The sequence below is a fragment of the Nycticebus coucang genome, chromosome 8 (genome assembly GCF_027406575.1).
Source record: "Nycticebus coucang isolate mNycCou1 chromosome 8, mNycCou1.pri, whole genome shotgun sequence".
Taxonomy (NCBI): Eukaryota; Metazoa; Chordata; class Mammalia; order Primates; family Lorisidae; genus Nycticebus; species Nycticebus coucang.
Window position 1 is genome coordinate 136002184 of NC_069787.1, and position 18229 is coordinate 136020412.

The 18229-nt window shown below is 45.0% G+C and overlaps 1 protein-coding gene across 1 annotated transcript in view; it reads right to left on the reverse strand.

Annotated features, from left to right (window-relative positions):
• The window catches only part of SLC2A2 (solute carrier family 2 member 2), a 31899-nt gene extending 15604 nt beyond the window's left edge, over window positions 1-16295 (reverse strand). Inside the window, exons 1-4 of the mRNA XM_053599725.1 lie at window positions 16230-16295; window positions 9503-9595; window positions 6199-6461; window positions 947-1071 (exon numbers count right to left, since the gene is read on the reverse strand). Coding sequence (XP_053455700.1) covers window positions 947-1071; window positions 6199-6461; window positions 9503-9595; window positions 16230-16244 — 496 coding nt within the window. The 5' untranslated portion in view covers window positions 16245-16295. The remainder of the gene's footprint in view (window positions 1-946; window positions 1072-6198; window positions 6462-9502; window positions 9596-16229) is intronic.
• Window positions 16296-18229: the final 1934 nt, after the last annotated feature.

An 18229-nucleotide genomic window follows, 5' to 3' on the forward strand; every position in this document is an offset into this window, starting at 1 on the left:
AAGACACATGGAATTGAAGTCTTTTCTGCAGGTAAAAGTATTAAAATACTTCGCACACAAATCCTGTGCCCTCACCATTCCTTCCTACCCTCAGTGGATATTGGTGCTTTGAAAGGCAGCTCAGTTTGTGAAAATGGGTTAAAACCTTAGCCCAGCACCGTCAGAATTAGGGCTTCATTGGCAGAAGTTAACAATTTGACAGTTGTTTCTGAGGTTGAATGACCCTCCCTATTTAGACCCCTGCTAATTAGTTGTCTCTGGAGGTTTGAGAAACTGTGATTTCCCATCAGGCAGCATCAAGTTCACGAGAGTGTTCCTCCTCTGTCCCCAGCTCCTCTGGCTGGGTCCGTCTGATTTCCTCTTTCCAATGGACACCACCACTTTAATACCTCACACAGGTGTGTCTAGAATGGGAGGCCTGGAGCATGTGGTCCAAGAGATGGGTTCAGGGTGCAAAGTCTTTCCATATATGGACACACAGCAGCCCTTAAGGGTGTCGCAGCCTCCCACTGCCCACAGCCTGCAGGAGTCAGAACAACCAGGGCATTTATCAGCAATTTACGGGATGCAGACTCCACACTGAGCATTTAATGTGTCTCCTCTCAAATTCCCCTACCAGGCAGAGATTATCGTCCACTTAATGTGTTACATGAAGAAACCAAGAGTCAGAGTTAAAAATTTGCCTGAGATAATGTTCTTTAATAGATAAAGAAACCGAGTTAAATAATTTATCTGCAGTCACACAACCAGAAATGATGTCATGCAGTGAGCAGGAACCCAGATTGCACAATTCCCACTCACAGGTCCCAGGCGTCCCCGACTGGGCCCCACCAGTATGCGAGTGCCTTTCCCTCCGTGATGTCACCATAGGCTCAGAAACATCCATGCATGCACCACCTCTGCCTTTAGAGTGATTTTCAGACAAAGATGCGTGTGTGTGACTTACCACAGTAGAGTCCTGATATGCTTCTTCCTGCGATTATAAGTATATGAGATGGTCCCAGTTTCGAGAACCCCATCAAGAGAGCTCCAACGAATGAGAGGCTGTTTGCTATCAACATGGCCTTGATTCTGAAATTTAAAAAATAAAGGATTATAAATTTGGCATCAAAACTTAATACAATATTTACTTTTAAAACATGTTGAGACTTTTACCTAACAGCAATTACAGGAGAACTTCTGTGAGGTGACTACCCAAAGGACTGTAACGCTGGTCAACACACGGAGGTGGCAACACCACAAGGAGCTGGGCCTGCTGTACTGATGTGACCTGGGCTGTGTGTCCAGTCTGTGACGTGTAGGGCAACTTGAGTTTGAGGACTAAATATGATCTACAGGTTTATATATTTTAATAGAGAAGAATGATTTTTATTTGAAATACCAAGTTTTATATCTTGATGAACACTATAACTATAAACTGATATTTTAACTAGCATTAACTTGAAAATATAGTGAACATGTTCTTTAGAATCTTTTTTAAAATCATAAATGTATGGGGCGGTGCCTGTGGCTCAGTGAGTAGGGCGCGAGCCCCATATGCCGAGGGTGGCGGGTTCAAACCCAGCCCCGGCCAAACTGCAACCAAAAAATAGCCGGGCGTTGTGGCGGGCGCCTGTAGTCCCAGCTGCTCGGGAGGCTGAGGCAAGAGAATCGCGTAAGCCCGAGAGTTAAGAGGTTGCTGTGAGCTGTGTGAGGCCACGGCACTCTACCTGAGGGCGGTACAGTGAGACTCTGTCTCTACAAAAAAAAAGAAATTAATAAATGTAAAAAGTCCCAGATACTAGCTAAATTCAGTTTTTCAAAAATGAAGCTATTTAAAATGTTTTTATTTTAGGTATATTCCAGAACAAAAAGAACAGAGATCCCAGTCTAAGAGGCGTTTCACGCAAGGGCACGTAAAGAGGCAAGATAAAGAAGAAAAAGAAGCAATCTACAAAGAACGCTGGCCAGATTACATAAGAGAACTACGGACAAAGTAGTAGTCAGTGTAGTAGTAGTCAGGTCAGTGTGGGGAGGAGGCCAACTGTGGAGGTTCTGGGGTATTTTAATTTTGCTATATAAGCAAGCTACTTGGGAAGCCAGGTGTGGTGGCGTTCACTTATAGTCCCAGCTACTCAAGAGACTGAGACAGGAGGAGCCCAGGAGTTTGGGATCATCCTGGGCAACATAGTGAGACCCTGACCTCCCTTGCTCTCTTTTTCTCTCTCACATCCACATCCACAAAAGAGCTAGTTGGGGATTTTAAACCAACATTGCGACTTTGACTCATCTATGGCCTAAAGCATGAACAATTAGCAATATTTATGATGAGAGAGCCTGGGGTACACCAATTGATCTCCATGTTTTGATGGAGATTATTCGATCACAGTGATGACTAGTTTGATTTAAGATATTAATCATAATGTTTTTTAAGGGGTTAACTAAGTTTTCTTCGCGTTGGTTGTTGTAAAGCATAATTGTCCACTGGCAGCTAAATTCAGGTCTGTTGTAACACACAGCTTATTCCTTTCTCTTTTTCTCCTTTCAATGGTATGGATTTTTAGTTGATATAGCTAGGAAAGGAGTTTCCAAGTTAAATGTTATAAATTATGAGAAAGCAAATTAAAATATAGTTTTATACCTTGTCAGAGAGAAATTACAATTGTCTTTATCATAACACTGTATGCCAGCATATAACATATAACTCTGTGTCTAAAATCTATAATGCCAAACAATGTAAAATACAGTATATAATAAAGCTGATGATAGCAACAAAAATATCATTTCCAGAATTTATTGTATGCAAATTGATAACATTTGCACATATCGGGTACTTTCGTTCATATTTAATGAGAAAGAAAGAGAAAAAACTTCAAAGTTAAGAGATAATAAGGCCAATAAAAAAAATCTGTGGGATTTTTAAACTAGTATGGGAATGTTTGTGCTACAAAGAAATATAAATGTCTGATTACATTCCATCTCAGCGTTTCAGATTTCGACAGTGGGCTTTTTCTAAGTAAGCATCTTTAACACCAAATAGATTTTTTTTTTTTTCTGGAGAGTAAAACTATATGATCTTGAATGCTGCAATGATTGCCCATCAGGCAGGTGAGTGGGTGGGGTTAACGTCTCCCAGAGTCCATATCTAACCCTCAGACCCTGTCAAGGTCACTTCATATGGCAAAACAGATTCTGCAGATTTGTTAAGGACCTTGAAACTGGGAGATTATTTTGGATTATCCAAGGAACCCAGTGATGCCCTCACAAGTGTCTTTGTAAGGGTGAAGCAGAAGAGGGGACAGCAATGTAAGGGCAGAAGTTGAGCCTGCAGTGACTTGCCTCAGGGAGGGACCATGAGCCCAGGACTGGTGGCCACTGCAGCCCAGAAAGGGGCAATGGTGGGTTCTCCCCTCTGAGCCCAGGAGGGACCAGCCCCACTGACATCTTCACTTTAGCCAATTAAACTGAGTTTGGACTCCTGACCCTCACAACTGTGAGAAAGAACATTTGTGGTGCTTTAAGCCACCCCCTTGGTGGTGATTCATTGTGGACGCAATAGGAAACTAACACAGGAAGTTATTAACCACCTGAGGGCAGGAGGAGCTGTCACATCAGGCCGGCAGCCCCAGAGCTGCCCCAGACTACTGCAAGATGCTTTTATCCGCACAAGGACAGAGGCCAGGCAAGTTCAATAATTTGCCCTAAAAAGTTACGGCCAGCTAGTTAACAATTCCTTTTGTTATGGAGAAAGAGATAAAAAGGCATGAAAGAAATACCCTGGAAGGGTTTTTGGTGCCCTATTGCCCTCATGCTTTTTCTCTACCACCAAACAGTGGATGTGGGAAAATTTAGACAAGGCACATCATCTTAACTTCTGTCCAGATGGGAGGAATGGCTCAAACAAATAATCAGTAAACCAAAGGGCTGAATCAGGAAGAAAGAAGTTAACTTTACCTACGTATATTTCCTTAAATCTGCTCTAACACTTCTGTAGCGTAGGCTCCTGCATTACCACGGCGGTCACCGTCATCCTCCTCCTCAAAATAAGCCGCAGCTGGCGCCTGCTTCATGTGCCCTGGGCACAGTGCTAAACCCTGAGTTCATTCTTGTTTAGTCCTCAGAATTGTGCTACGGGGTAATGAGGTACATTTAGGGGTTTGGGAGGTTTGGGCCTTTTAGGAGGCAGAATCTCACTCTGCTCCCAGGCTGCAGGGTGGTTGCCCCAACACAGCTCAGGACAGCATCCCTCTCCTGGGCACTCGCCACCCTCCTGCCTCAGCTCCCTGAGTGGATGAGCCCCTGTGCTGGGCTATGTATTATTTTTTCCCCCACAGTACATGGGAGAAAAATAATCTTAGAGAACCTGAGTAACCTGCTCATTTTTATACAGCTATTAAGTGACAGAGCTGTGACTTGACTGTGTGAAACCCAAGGTTACAGCTTTGTTTTACTTAGTCCCATTTTTGATGGAAAAGTATGCAGCTCTCATAGGTCAGACACGTGTGGGTTGCGTAGAGCCTGATCTTCCCCACCATGCTCCTGTAATTAAATTGTAAATGTCCAGCTTGGAAAAATTGACCCTGAAAACCCCAAATGATAAGATGATGGCCACAGACATCTATTAGTACTATGCAATTGCAATTAAGAATTTTTTAAAAGCAATAATGGAAGGAATGTATTTTTATTTATTTATTTTTAACCAGCAAAGAAATGACACTGGTAATAAAGAAAATAATGTCATTTTCCAATGAATCTTCCTATGCGAATTTTATGGAAGATATTGAGCTGTTTTATCTTAATCTTGAAGTTGAAATTATGAATTTTATGGCAGTTTTCCAAGGAGGATCATTTCCTATCGAGAGTTAGAATAAGCCTTACTTTGTGCTAACCACAGGTCATTGACATGCGGGGCAGGTCATCTGACATAGGTCGTTTGACACTGTTTGGGGTATGACTATTGTTGAGGCTGAATCCTAAGACTTCAGAGGTCCTACATTCTGGCTCCTTCATGTGGACACTAATTATATACCTCAGGATAAGTTGCTGGACCTGGCAGAATCTCATCTGTCAATAAGGGGCAAAAGATTTTACATTTTTTTATTTGGGAATGGGAAGTAGTACGAAGTATCAATAGCTGCTAAAATTATTGATTTGTCTATATTTTAAAATTTAGTTCAATTTTGCTAGATTCGATTTACTTTAGAAATCAACTAAACATCAGTGAGTTGATAAAATGTAGAAATTGAGCACTTTCTATTATGGCAAAGGAAACTCCTTTTCAAGTAAGAATACTAATACTACTTGAGTTACTCTGACATCTTGTAGTTAATAAAACTTCTTACAGTCATATAACAGCTCTAGTATAAGAGGAAATTATCAGAATTTTAATAACTAGAGAGATAAAAATTATAATTCATCGTAGGAATTAGACAAACTAGATGAATTCTAATCTAGAATTGCTAAGTTCATTTCCTGTATATTATTATCTATATCTTTAAAGAGATTTTCATTTTCTAAAGTTTTCACATCTGACATATATTATTTTTGTCATGAGGAAAAAAGGCAAATAATACATAGAAGCCAGCCTCAAAGACCAGAAAGTAAATCTAAAGAAATAATTGTTTCACTCAAAATCTCAATGGCTATAGCATGTGGCCTGGCTGACTGAAGTTTGAGGGTGAAGGATTCCCCTGACGTGTGCAGACCCAATGCTGAGGGTGGAGGCCGCCCTACTGTGTCTCGGCTCAGACTCTGAGGCAGCAGCAGCAGCTGGAGGGAGTTAGGTATTGACTGAACCTTTGGACTTCACTGATTAGAGTGCCAAATTCTACACTAAAAATGAAAAACTGAATGTCTGAGAAATGGAGTGATTTGGTGACACAAACATGGAACTTCCAGGTTAAAAATTTTGATCTAGACCCTTCTGCTGACTTCCCGGGTTAACTATTTGTGTGGTGGTTTTCTGATACATTTCATAACTTCCAAAGCCAGAGAATCAAAGCAGTTATCTAGAAATACACCAAGCTCAGTTTTGCTGTAAATGCTTGAACAATTAACCAGATTGTTGCGACAATTGTTTGCCATTGATTTGATCTAACACGGATCTGCTCATAGGGTCATGAGTCAAAAAAACCCTCTAAAACTATTCCACAAATGACAATGTTTTACTAAACAAATGCTGACAAAAGCAAAGCATGAACATTTCTGAAATGTACCCACCTTCCAAACATGTCCCCAAGGAACCCGCCAAAGAATGAGGCAATCATGCCACCAATTGCAAAGCTGGATACAGACAGGGACCAGAGCATGGTGACTAGGTTTTCAGATGCCACTACCTCCTCCTCAGTCTCATCGGCTGGCGCAGAGGTTGGCAGGTGCAGGACCGGGGATGGGCTTTCTGTGCTGTTGGCCACGTAGTTGTTGACAGCCTGTCGGTCATCCAGGGGAATACCCAAAATCTGTCTATAATGGGAAATTATTACCTAAGAAAATAAAATAAAGAAAAATAGCTTTAATATTTCAGATATTCCCTATATGTACTTTTTAATTTTTCCTTTTTAAACTGGGTGATAGGACCATTTAAGTGTGCTATAAACATATAAACGTGGGTAGATTTATTTACTATGAGTCGTATCCTATAAAACAGAGGTCACAGATTGCAGGAAGCGGCAGAACAAATCAGTGAAGGAGACAGCTTGATGATGAGAGGCACCAGACACACCCCCTGCTCCGGTGCTGTGTCAGGGAGTGGCGGGGGTGAAACCTGAGGGCATTTACCCTCCCTAAAGAAGGAAGCTGAAAAGCCAGGCGGGCGTTGGATGGCCTTTAATATTTTAATGAAGCCAGAAATCTTGTTTTTTCTGTAAAAATGTTTAAGTTTTAAATGTTGGCAAGTATTGAAATTAATATTCCGCAGGTTAAAAAGATAACATTTTCATACCAGTGTTACTTCAGCACAAAGAGTTTATATTATATTGAGTTGCATAAATATTTTGGTAGAAACATATTATATTGAGTTGCATAAATATTTTAATAGAAACACAAAAGTGGATATAAAAAAGATTGGGAAAGATGAGAGTCAAAAATAAAGTTAGTTTATACATCTCAAATACCAGGTGCTGTACCTTTGCTTGAAGTGCTCTATAGATTTATCAGTAGACCCCTTAGCAGCCAGGGCAAGGAGAGGAAGAAACCAGTATTAATGAGTTCTAAGGATAGAGGCCAGGCATGGTGGTGCATGCCTGTGACCCCAGCACTCCAGGAGGCTGAGGCAGGTGGATTGCTTGAGTTCAGGAGTTGAAGACCAGCCTGAGCCAGAGCGAGACTCCTTTCTCTACTAAAAATAGAAAAACTACACTTCTGCACTGTTGGTGGTAGTGCAAGCTAATACGTCCCTTTTGGAAAGAAGTATGGAGATTACTCAGGGATCTAAGAGTAGACCTGCCATTTGATCTTGCAATTCCTCTACTAGGTGTATATCCAAAAGACCAAAAATCGCTTTATAACAGAGATATTTGCACCAGATTGTTCATTGCAGCTCAATTCATAATAGAATAGGCAAGTCATGGAAGAAGCCAAGTGCCCATGGACCCATGAATGGATTAATAAATTGTGGTATATGTATATCATGGAATATTATGCAACCTTAAAAAAGATGGAGACTTTACTCTTTTACGTTTACATGGATGGAGCTGGAACATATCCTACTTAGTAAAGTATCTCAAGAATGGAAGAAAAAATATTCCATGTTCTCAGTACTATAATGAAACCAATTTACAATCACTCACACTTTCATATGAAGAATAGATCACAACTATGACCCAAGATGAAGGAGGGAGGAAGGGGGAGGGACGAGAGGTGAGAGGTCAAATAGAGGGAGGGTGAATGCTGGGGTCACACCTATGCGTAATGCAAGGGTACATGTTGGATCTATTAAGTGTAGAGTATAAATGTCTTAACACAATAATTAAGTAATGAGATGAGGTTTATATTTAAAAAAATAGATAACAGTAATGGTTCCATAATACTGTGAATGTAATTTATATCACTGAATTGCACACTTGAAATGGTTAAAATGGCAAATTTTGTTATGTATATTTTACCACAATAAAACAAATAGTGAAAATGAAAAAAAATAAAAATAGAAAAACTAGCTGGGTGTTGTGACAGGTGCCCATAGTTTTAGCTATTTGGGAGGCTGAAGCAGGAGAATTACTTGAGTCCAAGAGTTTGAGGTTGCTGCGAGTTATGATGACACCATGGCACTCTACCCAGGATGATGGAGTGAATCTCAAAAAAAAAAAAAAAAAGAAAAACAAAAAAGAATTCCAAGGATAAAATGGCCCTTGAGAAGGCAACACTCCTGGTTGCAGAGGAACGAGGTGCCAACTCTGCTCTCGCTGGCCTCAGTCCTAGCCGGGCAGAGAGGAGCGAAATCTTGGCTCCCCACGCACTGAGACACCACGCCTGCTCTCACTGTCCTCAGTTTTGGCAAAGAGGAGCGAAATCTCAGCTACCCACTCACAGGCGTTGAGACCCATACACTTCTGCTGTCTACTCAGGGGACACCGGAGCAGGGAGGAGCAGACTAAATGAGGAAAATGTTGGAGTTATTTGATGTTACAAATACCCGTGCAGGCCCAGGTGTGGTGGCTCACACCCGGAATCACACAGAGAGGCTGAGGCAGGAGCATTGCTTGAGGCTAGGAGTTCAAGACCAGCCTGTACAACATAGAAAGATACCATTTCTACAAAAAATTAAAAAATTAGGCAGGTGTGGTGGTGGGTGCCTGTGGTCTTAGCCACTCAGAGGCTGAGGCAGGAGGATTGCTTGAGCCCAGGAATTCAGGGCTGCAGTGGGCTGTGATCACTGCCCTGCACTCCAGCCTGGGGGACAGGGTGAGGCCCTGTCAAACAAAGCAAAACAATCCAAAACTATTTCATAGTTATGGAGAAAATATAAACTTTGTTAGACTTCTTGACTATTATTCTAAAGTTTTGTGTTGTTTGACTTTGGATCATCTACTGTGGACAGGAATGGTGGGGGAAGGGCTTGTCTCTTTCAGGGTTAGGGCTCCCAGAAGTTTTAATTTGGGCTGCAGCGGGCACAGCCCGCTGTGGCTGCTGGGAGGGCCGGTGGGGCAGCACGTGGTAGAGTCTGAGCAGGTGCTCAGGGAGTGTGCGAGAGGGGCGCACCCCTGTCCATGAACCCTTGTGTGCACACTGAGGCCTCTGAGTACCACCGCAGCAGCTCTTTTTTTTTTTTTTCTTAAAAGACATCCTGGGGCATGTGGTATACTGCCTGGAGTTTTCTGTGAGCTCAGCAAACAGCAGAGATTAAGAATTATCTGTTGCCTTTTTTTCTGTGATTGTTAACTGAAGACTCAGAGCTGAGTTATCAGCTTTGGAATGCTCACAGAGGCCTGAAGAACCAGGGTTGCCTCCTGCCTCCCACGTGGACACTCCTTATCTGTGTGTATGAGGGACTCATGCCAGGAAGAGGACTTGAGCTTGTTCCACTTGCCTGCTGAGGAGCATTGATCACGCCGATGTCATATCCAAACTGGAAGGACCCCAGGGCTGCAGTGAAGACAGCGAAAACCAAGGTCCTGGTGACCTGCGGGGCAAGACACAGCGCTGAAGACACCAAGCAACCTCAGCTCCAGGTCCCTGGCTGCTCCCCCTACCCACAGGCAGTGGCCCTGAATCCTGGCAGGCAGGTGCTATCCAAACAAGAACATGGGAGCTGCTTGTCGTTCCTGCACTGTTAATGCTGGAAAGAGCTCCCTCCAGGGTGGAACAGACACGCTTCTCTGAATATCCGTAAAGATCACAATCAGGACTGGGGACTAGAATTGCTACTGATGCCAGGAAGCGGCCACAATGGGACATCACACGGAGAAGCCAAAGAAGATGGTAGGAATAAAGAGATGGGAGCCGAGCCCTGTCCTCACTATTTAGGCGCCAGCCGGCCTGTGTCACCATCTGTACCAACATCCAGGTAAAATTCTCTTTTAGGATTGGACCTATTTGAGCCTACATTAGGGGCATCATTTTCTGTTTAACTCTATGCAGCTATGATAAAACCGTGTGGACAGTAGCAGAGAACTCACCTCCTTCAACTCATAATCACCGTCTCAGAGAAGTCCTATCACACATACAAATACCTAGACCTACCCTGGACCGACATCTCTGCGGGGGACAGAGGGACACCCCAGATGTGCAGGGTCCCTCCCTTCACCAGTGCAGGTGGCTTCTACACAGACTTTTCATCCCGGCAGGCTCCTTCTCTAAAAGAAAGGACTGCAAGGCTGACCTCAAAGACTGATCATGCTTTGTGTATATGGGTGTATATATATATATATATATATATATATATATATTACAATATATTATGTATTCACTAGAGACAAATAACATAACTATGCTAACATTTCACACACAGCGCACACAAGCTACACATGAGTATGTTACACATAAAATGCGTGCTCATGCACACGCTGTGGTCCAGGCTGTGAATTACCCTCTAAAATGCTACAACACGTCTGAAATGCGGCAGCTCAGACAGCAAGGCTGAGACCGGGCTGCATTTACGCGCTTGGAGGTTGCTCCTCAAGTTCTTTCTCCCTTAAGCTGTTTCCAAGGACAGGGCTTTTTGTCCTGTTTGCCGTCTGTACCCACGGCCGGCCGGCAGCGAGGGGTCTGCAGGGCCTGGGCACACCTCAGCCCCCGCACCTCATCTGCACAGTCTGATGTGGGGAACGATGCAGACAGCGTCCAAGTGGGTGCAGACCGTCCATGCTCTCGGTGGCGTCTGGTCACTGCTTAGGTGGACAGCTTCATTCACTTCTTGTATTCGTTTTCTATTTCTGCCATAAAAAGTCACCATGAACTCAGTGGCTTAAACAACACAAATTTATTTAACTTAAAATTCCGCAGGGCAGAAGTCTGGTGGGAGTCTCACTGCAGTAAAATCAAGGTGCTGGCATTCTGTGCTCCTTTCTGAAGGCTGTTGGAAGAAATTCAAGTTGATGACAGAATTCAGTTCCTTATGGTTGTAGGATCAAGGTCTGTTTTTGTCCTGGCTACAAACTAAGGGTGATTTCCAGCTCCAGGGGCAAGTCCCACCTCTGTGCCTTTCCTTCATCTTTGGAGGCAAACACAGCCAGTTGTGTCCTTCTGGTACTAATAATGGCCATCCTTTTTATTAATAAGAATTCAAGGGATTAGATTTGATCCATCTGGATAATCCAGGAAAATCTTTTTACCTCAAGGCATGTAACTGTACTCCCATCTGCAAAGCCCTTCACCACCTAGGTAACGTATTCACAGGTTGAGGTGGTGAAGCTGTGGACATTTTTGGAGGACAGTATTTCCATTTTGATCTAGATAACTAGATTAGGTCAGCATCTTACAGCTAGAAAATTAAAGAATAATGATGTAGTTCTAAATTCTCTGCTTTTAACTTCTTGGTCACTTTGCCTCTCTATTGGTCAGAACCATTCACAAGTCAGGGACATATGAAGATCTAGGGTCATAATCTTTACAAATTAGTAAAAACACTCAGAGTGCACATGCAGCATTTACAGAATTTTCCAATTGTGATGCTGAAGCCACACCTCAGAACCACCAGTCTCAGATGCACTTTCCCACTTCCTATCGCACAAATCCCCTCCCTGCCTACTCAGAGAAAACTGGGCAAAAGTCTAAACAGCAAAAGCCGTTCATCTGCTGCTCTGCAGCTGAGCTGAAGAGGAACCTCCAGATCTTCTCATCACAAGACAGGCCACCAGGCATCTGCCAGTGTCATCCCGAATCTTCTTGTCTTCTGTGACCAGTGTCCAGGCACGTGGTACTGGTGGCTCCTGCCCCATCCCTGACTTCCTCTTCCAGTTGGCTCTTTCCCGTTCCCTCCGCCACACAAGTGCGAGTTTCTTTCTTCTTGTTTTAAGAGCCCAACCAGTGGCCATGCCAAGGGTGAGTAGGGGGTTGCAGAAATGGAAGCTGGGGTGAGGGTGTCAGCAGCGGCAAACCTGCCCCTTCATAATCTGCATCAGCCTCCCCCACACCGTGACTCGACCTCTAGGTCACAGCCGTGTCAGCTGTTCCTATGTTACTTCGACAGAAATAAAAGTTCGTTTTTAAAGATCCTGGAGCTGCCATCTTATTCCTTTCCAATCAGGTCATTCTGTGAGAGAGGAAATTTCTAAAAACCACCAGGGCTTAACACCTTCATGTGTCCACTCTCACGTCCAAGAGGTCTGACATCAGGAAAGGAAATATGAGCTGATGAAAACAGCAAGAATTTAGAGCTGCTCCTGCTTGTCAGGCTCCGGGGACCCCAGCAATCCTGTAGGTGTTGATTACCCTGACCCTGACCCTGCTGCTCCAGCTTGTCAGGCTCTGGGGTCTGCAGCAATCCTGGAGGTGGTGATTACCCTGACCCTGACCCTCCTGCTTGTCAGGCTCCAGGGACCCCAGCAATCCTGTAGGTGTTGATTACCCTGACCCTGACCCTGACACTCCAGCTTGTGAGGCTCTGGGGTCTGCAGCAATCCTGGAGGTGGTGATTACCCTGACCGTGACCCTCCTGCTTGTCAGGCTCAAAATCTAGAGCTGCTCTAATATGAAGCTAAAAAGTGAAAAATAGCCACCATGAAGGAAGTTTTAAGTGTGTGAAATCTCAGAGTATTCTTGCGGTCCTGATCTTCCTGGTTCTTCTTTGGAGTGGGCTATGGTCTGGCCACCCAGGGCCAGCTGTCCAGGCAAGGCACAATAAGCAGGGCACTTGAAATTCTGAGAATTCCAATCAATGTGATCATTGCAGATGTCGAGCGCCTCTATGCACTATCGGGTTGCATTCCTTTCTGCTTTCTTCTTATTTGCCTTTTATTCCAGGTTTGCCCCTCCCTGAAGCTGTGCTGCCCTGGCTCCTCTCTCCCCATATTTCTGTCACTATTGCTGTGAAGGGAAGAAGTAATGTTTTCACAGTCAGCCTCTGCGGGGCTTAGCTCTGGACTTGGTCAGAAAGAGTTTTGCTTATGAGAAGGGAAATTTCCAAATACCACCAGGGCTTAACAACCTTTATCCGTCCACTCTCACATCCAAGAGGAAAGGACATACAAACTGATGAAAACAGCAAGAATTTAGAGCCGCTCTTCTTGTCAGGCTCTGGGGTTCTTCCAACAACTCTGTAGGTGGTGACTACCCTGATCCTGACCCTCATCCTGTAGGTGGTAATTACCCTGACCCTAACCTTGTATGTGATAATTACCCTGACCCTAACCCTGTAGGTGGTGATCATCCTAACCCTGACCCTTCTGACCCTGATCCTAACCCCAACCTTGACCCTAACCCTGATCCTGACCCTGACCCTAACCTTGTACATGGTAATGACCCTGACCCTAACCTTGTGTGTGGTAATTACCCTGACCCTGACCCTAACCCTGTAGGTGGTAATCACCCTAACCCTGACCCTAGTATCTTTACACATTTGGCATCGCTAATGTAGGAAGTTTAAATAACTTGTCCAAAGGCTACTTAATTTTGGTCAAGCTTTTCTCTTATTTCTTCATAGGTGACAAGGTATTAAGCTTGCACTCTTCATTTAGAGCTTAATAACTTTAAATTAGAGAAACTAGATTCCATATCCAATATAAAATATGCTGCTGGATAATGTAGGACAGAATAGCTGAGCATGAATAAAATCTTGTGTATACTGTGGCTTACAGGGCACCTAGGGTCTGTCAGGACAAGTAGGTGTGGGAGAACCTAGAAAAGAGTCTCAAAGAGGCCACGATATCCTTGAGTCTGAGTTCTTCTGTCTATGCAAAGGGCATAAAGATAGTCAGTGCACAGGATCACTGCAGAATTTCCACAGGTTGAATAACGCGGTCGTCCTAGATACAGGCCAGAGAACAAAGGCTCAGGGCACGCCATCCTCTCAGCCTTGGACCAACTTTACAGCCTCATCAGGGTCTCCACACCACACTAGCAAGTGCATTAAATGATCCCCATTTCACAGGTGAGGAGACCAGGGCTTGGAGAGGGTGAAGGGTCACGTCTCACACCACACGGTCGGTGAACAACAGACACTCCGTAGGGGGCCCAGAGCTAATGTTCTCAGACCCCAATTGCTAAACACAACAGCCGATTTTCCCATGACCCATGGGAAGCCCATGCCGTTCTATAAATACACGCTTCCAAAGCCACCCAGGGCAATCTTGCTCCCAGGTTGGAAGAGTCTGGGAGCTTCTGGAGCCAGAGCACTTTCAGGTTGACAGAGCCTGCAGGAAGCCCTCGGCTCTTGTTCAGCTCCTCCGTCCTCAGTCACAGGGACTGGGGTCTCCCAGCCAGCAGTCTCTGCAGCTCTGTCTGCATTAGGGCACACCCAGGAGTGGGTGCTTAGCCCCTGGTCCCCTGTTTATCCCGCTTCTTTCGAAGTCTGAGCAGATTCCCAAAGTTGAAGAACATTGTGCCTTATGTGAGTTTTCGTTCTTTCTGTGTGTCATTATTAGGCAATTCCTTCCAGCTCAAGAAAAGTTTTACAACCTAGTTTTCAAAGCCCCAAGGGAATTTAAGGATTATTCTGAATGAAGCTTGGGCACTGCTACCTGCCAGGGACTGGGCTAAAGCTCATCTTCCAGACTTTAGTTATTGGCGAGTTACCTGCATGAATTTTGCCTAATCTCCACACCATCTAATATTTGTCTTTACACTGTCTTTATCCTGGGCTATAATGTTCAAGAAATCATGACATAATAGTTCTTCAAACACACATTACGTATTTATTTATTTATTTTTTGAGACAGAGTCTCACTATGTCACCCTGGGTAGAGTGCCATTGCGTCATAGCTCACAGCAACCTCAAACTCTTGGGCTCAAGCATTTCTCTTGCCTCAGCCTCCCTTGTAGCTGGGACTACAGGTGCCCACCACAACACCAACTATTTTTTATTTATTTATTTGTTTGTTTAGCAAGCTCAGGCCAGATCCGAATCCACCAGCCCCAGTCCATGTGACCAGCGCCCTAACCGCTGAGCTACAATAAATAAACAGATAACCATTTACATTAAAATGTTTGTCATCTAAGCCTCTTAAATATTTTTCTTTTAATTACCCCAAGCCCTAAAGTACCAGTATAAACCCTAAATATCCCATATTATATTCCAATGCATTTTTATTTTCTCTTAATAGAGAAAACCCAAAACCCAGTTAAATAATTCACTCCCCTTCTTACAGCAGGAAAGTGGTGTTGCTGGAGTCCAGACCCAGGCCCAGCCAGTGCCCAGTCCGTGCGCCCAGCCAGGCCAGCTGGCGACACCAGGGACTCAGCAGGACAGGTTCACCAGGCCAGAATCTGCAGGGACACTCTAATGGGGCACAGGCCAGTCAGTCTGTATTACTGTGTGGTGGGAGAGGTCGAGCTGTTCTGAGGAAACTTAAAGGGGCAGCAGTTATAGCCGGTCTTTATTTTGTAAAGTGTCAATATCTAGAAAGAAGTTTGGATGGTGCAGCCAACATCCCACAGCCTCCACCTTTATTTGCCCGCGGTCAGCATTCAGCAGGTTTAACTCTCTGTGTGCTCCTGTGTGTGTTCACGTGGGTGAACTTGTGCAGTGTGTGTGTTCACACGCGCTAATTTGGCTGAACTATTTCAAAGCAAGTTGCTGTGGAGATCTGAGTCATTTCACTCCTAATCACTCAAGCATTTTCTTACGAAGCGCCACGACACTCCCTACGGAATTATAACACCACGGAATGTAAGTGTGCTGACATGGTCTAAGATACAGCCCACATTTAAAATTCCCAACCGTCCCCGTATTTTCCCTTCACAACCTGAAGTCACTTCTTGCACTGGGTTTTCAGGGCCTCTGAGTAGTTCAGAACAGCCTTCTCTCTCTTTTCTTTCCTACATTGACATGTTTGAAGATTCCAGATCAGTTTTCATGATTAAATTCAGGTTAATTTGCCTTTTTTTTTGGGGGGGGAGCTTATTTCTTCAGTAATATGATCTTACAGAATCACTTGGGAAAAGTTATGCAGACCTGTCAGAAAACAGAGCAAAAATCCTGAAAACCCCAAGTACTGAATAAGAAACAGTTTTGAAGCAGCCAAATGAACTATCAGTCAAATGAAGAGAAGGAATTTTGACCGGAGGCAGCAACTTCCAGCATCCCCCAATCCCTACATCACTGGGACATACCCCCTCGTCCCTCAATGCCAGGTTCAAATCGGACAGTGTCGCTTTACCTTCTCGTCTGTCATCGTAGGGTCGGGAGTCCTCTGAGTTCCAGATCCTGTGCGAGTGTGGCCAGTCCGGCTATGCGGCAAGGACGCCTGAGCCTGGTTATACATTGCAGGAGGAGGGGCAGGTGAGGGAGGGGCAGGGCCAGCACCACCCAGGAGTCCAAGTCCAACCTTCGCAGAAGTGGCTGGACTGATGGGGCCTGATCAATAAGGGGCTGGCCTCAGTGACCCATGGTTTCAGTGCCAAGAAAGACAGCGGGGGCAGGTCCCTTACGTATAAGGCACAAATCAGAGATGGTCACATTTCAAGGCAGGTGCTTAGGCAGTAACCAGGCACAGGTAGTCAGAGAACTCTTTAGAGTCTCTGTGCTGAGCTGTGCTGAGCTGTGCTGAGCTGTGCTGAGCTGTGCTGTGTTGTGAGGACGGTGAAGATGGGCCTGGAAGCACCATCCTTGCTCCACAGAGAGCCAGCACTGTGGGTTTGTGTTTGGAACTCGGCAGTGTGGCCAGAGGCTGTGGTTGACACGAGTAGTCACCTGAGTTTGAGGGTTGTGCGCTTAGTTCTGAACCTCAGCATTTTACCGGGGAGATGTGATGTTAAGCAAATGGCTCACTGGGGCTTTCCTGTGCCTGAGTTTTTCACCTGATAAGATGGAAATAACAAAATGCATTTTGGTTTGTTGAGTGGATTAAATGAGATGATGTATGAAGAGCAGGTGGTTGTTACTGCCATCACTGTCATAGCACACGTCAGGAAGCGCTCACCAGAGGCTGTCATGCCAGGCCTGCAAGGCCATTGTCCAGGAGCTTGAGCCTGTGCACCTTGGGGCATCCCTTGTGGTGTCCACACCCTGTGGGCCCAGGAGGTACCAAGTGGATTCAGCCCTAACTGTGTGTGACAACAGCTCCCTGGTTTCACTAAAACCCAGATGAACCAGCTCCCCGTAGAACTAACATGGCAGCAACAAAATAGGTGCTGCGAAGAGACAGAGGATGAGGAGTGCAGGGTGGAGACTCAGTCTCATCTTTACTTTGCCACCCTCTCTTACTTTCTGTCCCCTCTGCAAGGCAACACACCTGCACCCAAACTGTTTGGATCGAGCAGTGCAGGTCGCCGAGATGGCTGAGCCTCCTCCTGCCGGAAATTTATAATCCACAGCACAGATGTGTGTGAATGCAAACACACAGCATGGTCATTTCTTTGGTGAAAAAGCATGAATGAATATTAATGATGATAGTTGATGTTTTGAGACAATGTCTCGGGCTCTGCTGCCCAGGCCGGAGTGCAGCTGTGAGAACTCAGCTCACTGCAGCAGGCAACTCCTGGGCTCAAGTGATCCTTTAAGGAGGCTGGGATGGCTAATTAATAGTTAACCTTTATGGAGGTCCTCAGTGCCAAGTGCTGAGAACAGCACTTGGCACAATTAGCTGGTTTAATCATAACACAGGCTCTGTGCAGACCCTGAGTCTTTGGAGAACAGCTTTGCAGTCGGACTTTAAAGCGTCTGGGGAGCCAGGCTGACTTTCCCAGTCAGTTTTCGATGGTGAGGGCCGTGCATGTTGCCAAAGTGGTCCATAGTCAAGAGAGGTTCCCTGGAAGGAACACGTTACTCTGCAGCAGGTGTCTCTGCCTCTGTGACAGAGGATAGTCATGCTCTGGGGCATACCAGCCTTTGTCCTTGTAAGGAACAGAATTCGCTGGAGTGCTGCATGGGCTGGTGTAGAGGACGCCAAGAGCCAGACGACCTCTGAGCAAGATGATTTGCAGCTGAGGGATGAACCCTCAGCGGATTAGTCCTCAGATGCTCCTTGCGGAGAAAGAGCCTGAGCCCATGGCGATCCTTAGGCACATAGTCATTGTCTAATACTCCCCTCACCTGTTTTGTGCTGTCTCAATAAAAGGCTACCGCGGAGGTTGCTCGGAGCTACCCTGCAAGCAAGGTTAGCCTGCCTCCTGCAAGCTTGTACTTCTAATCTGCGTCATACCTGGTTCCTTCCTGCGG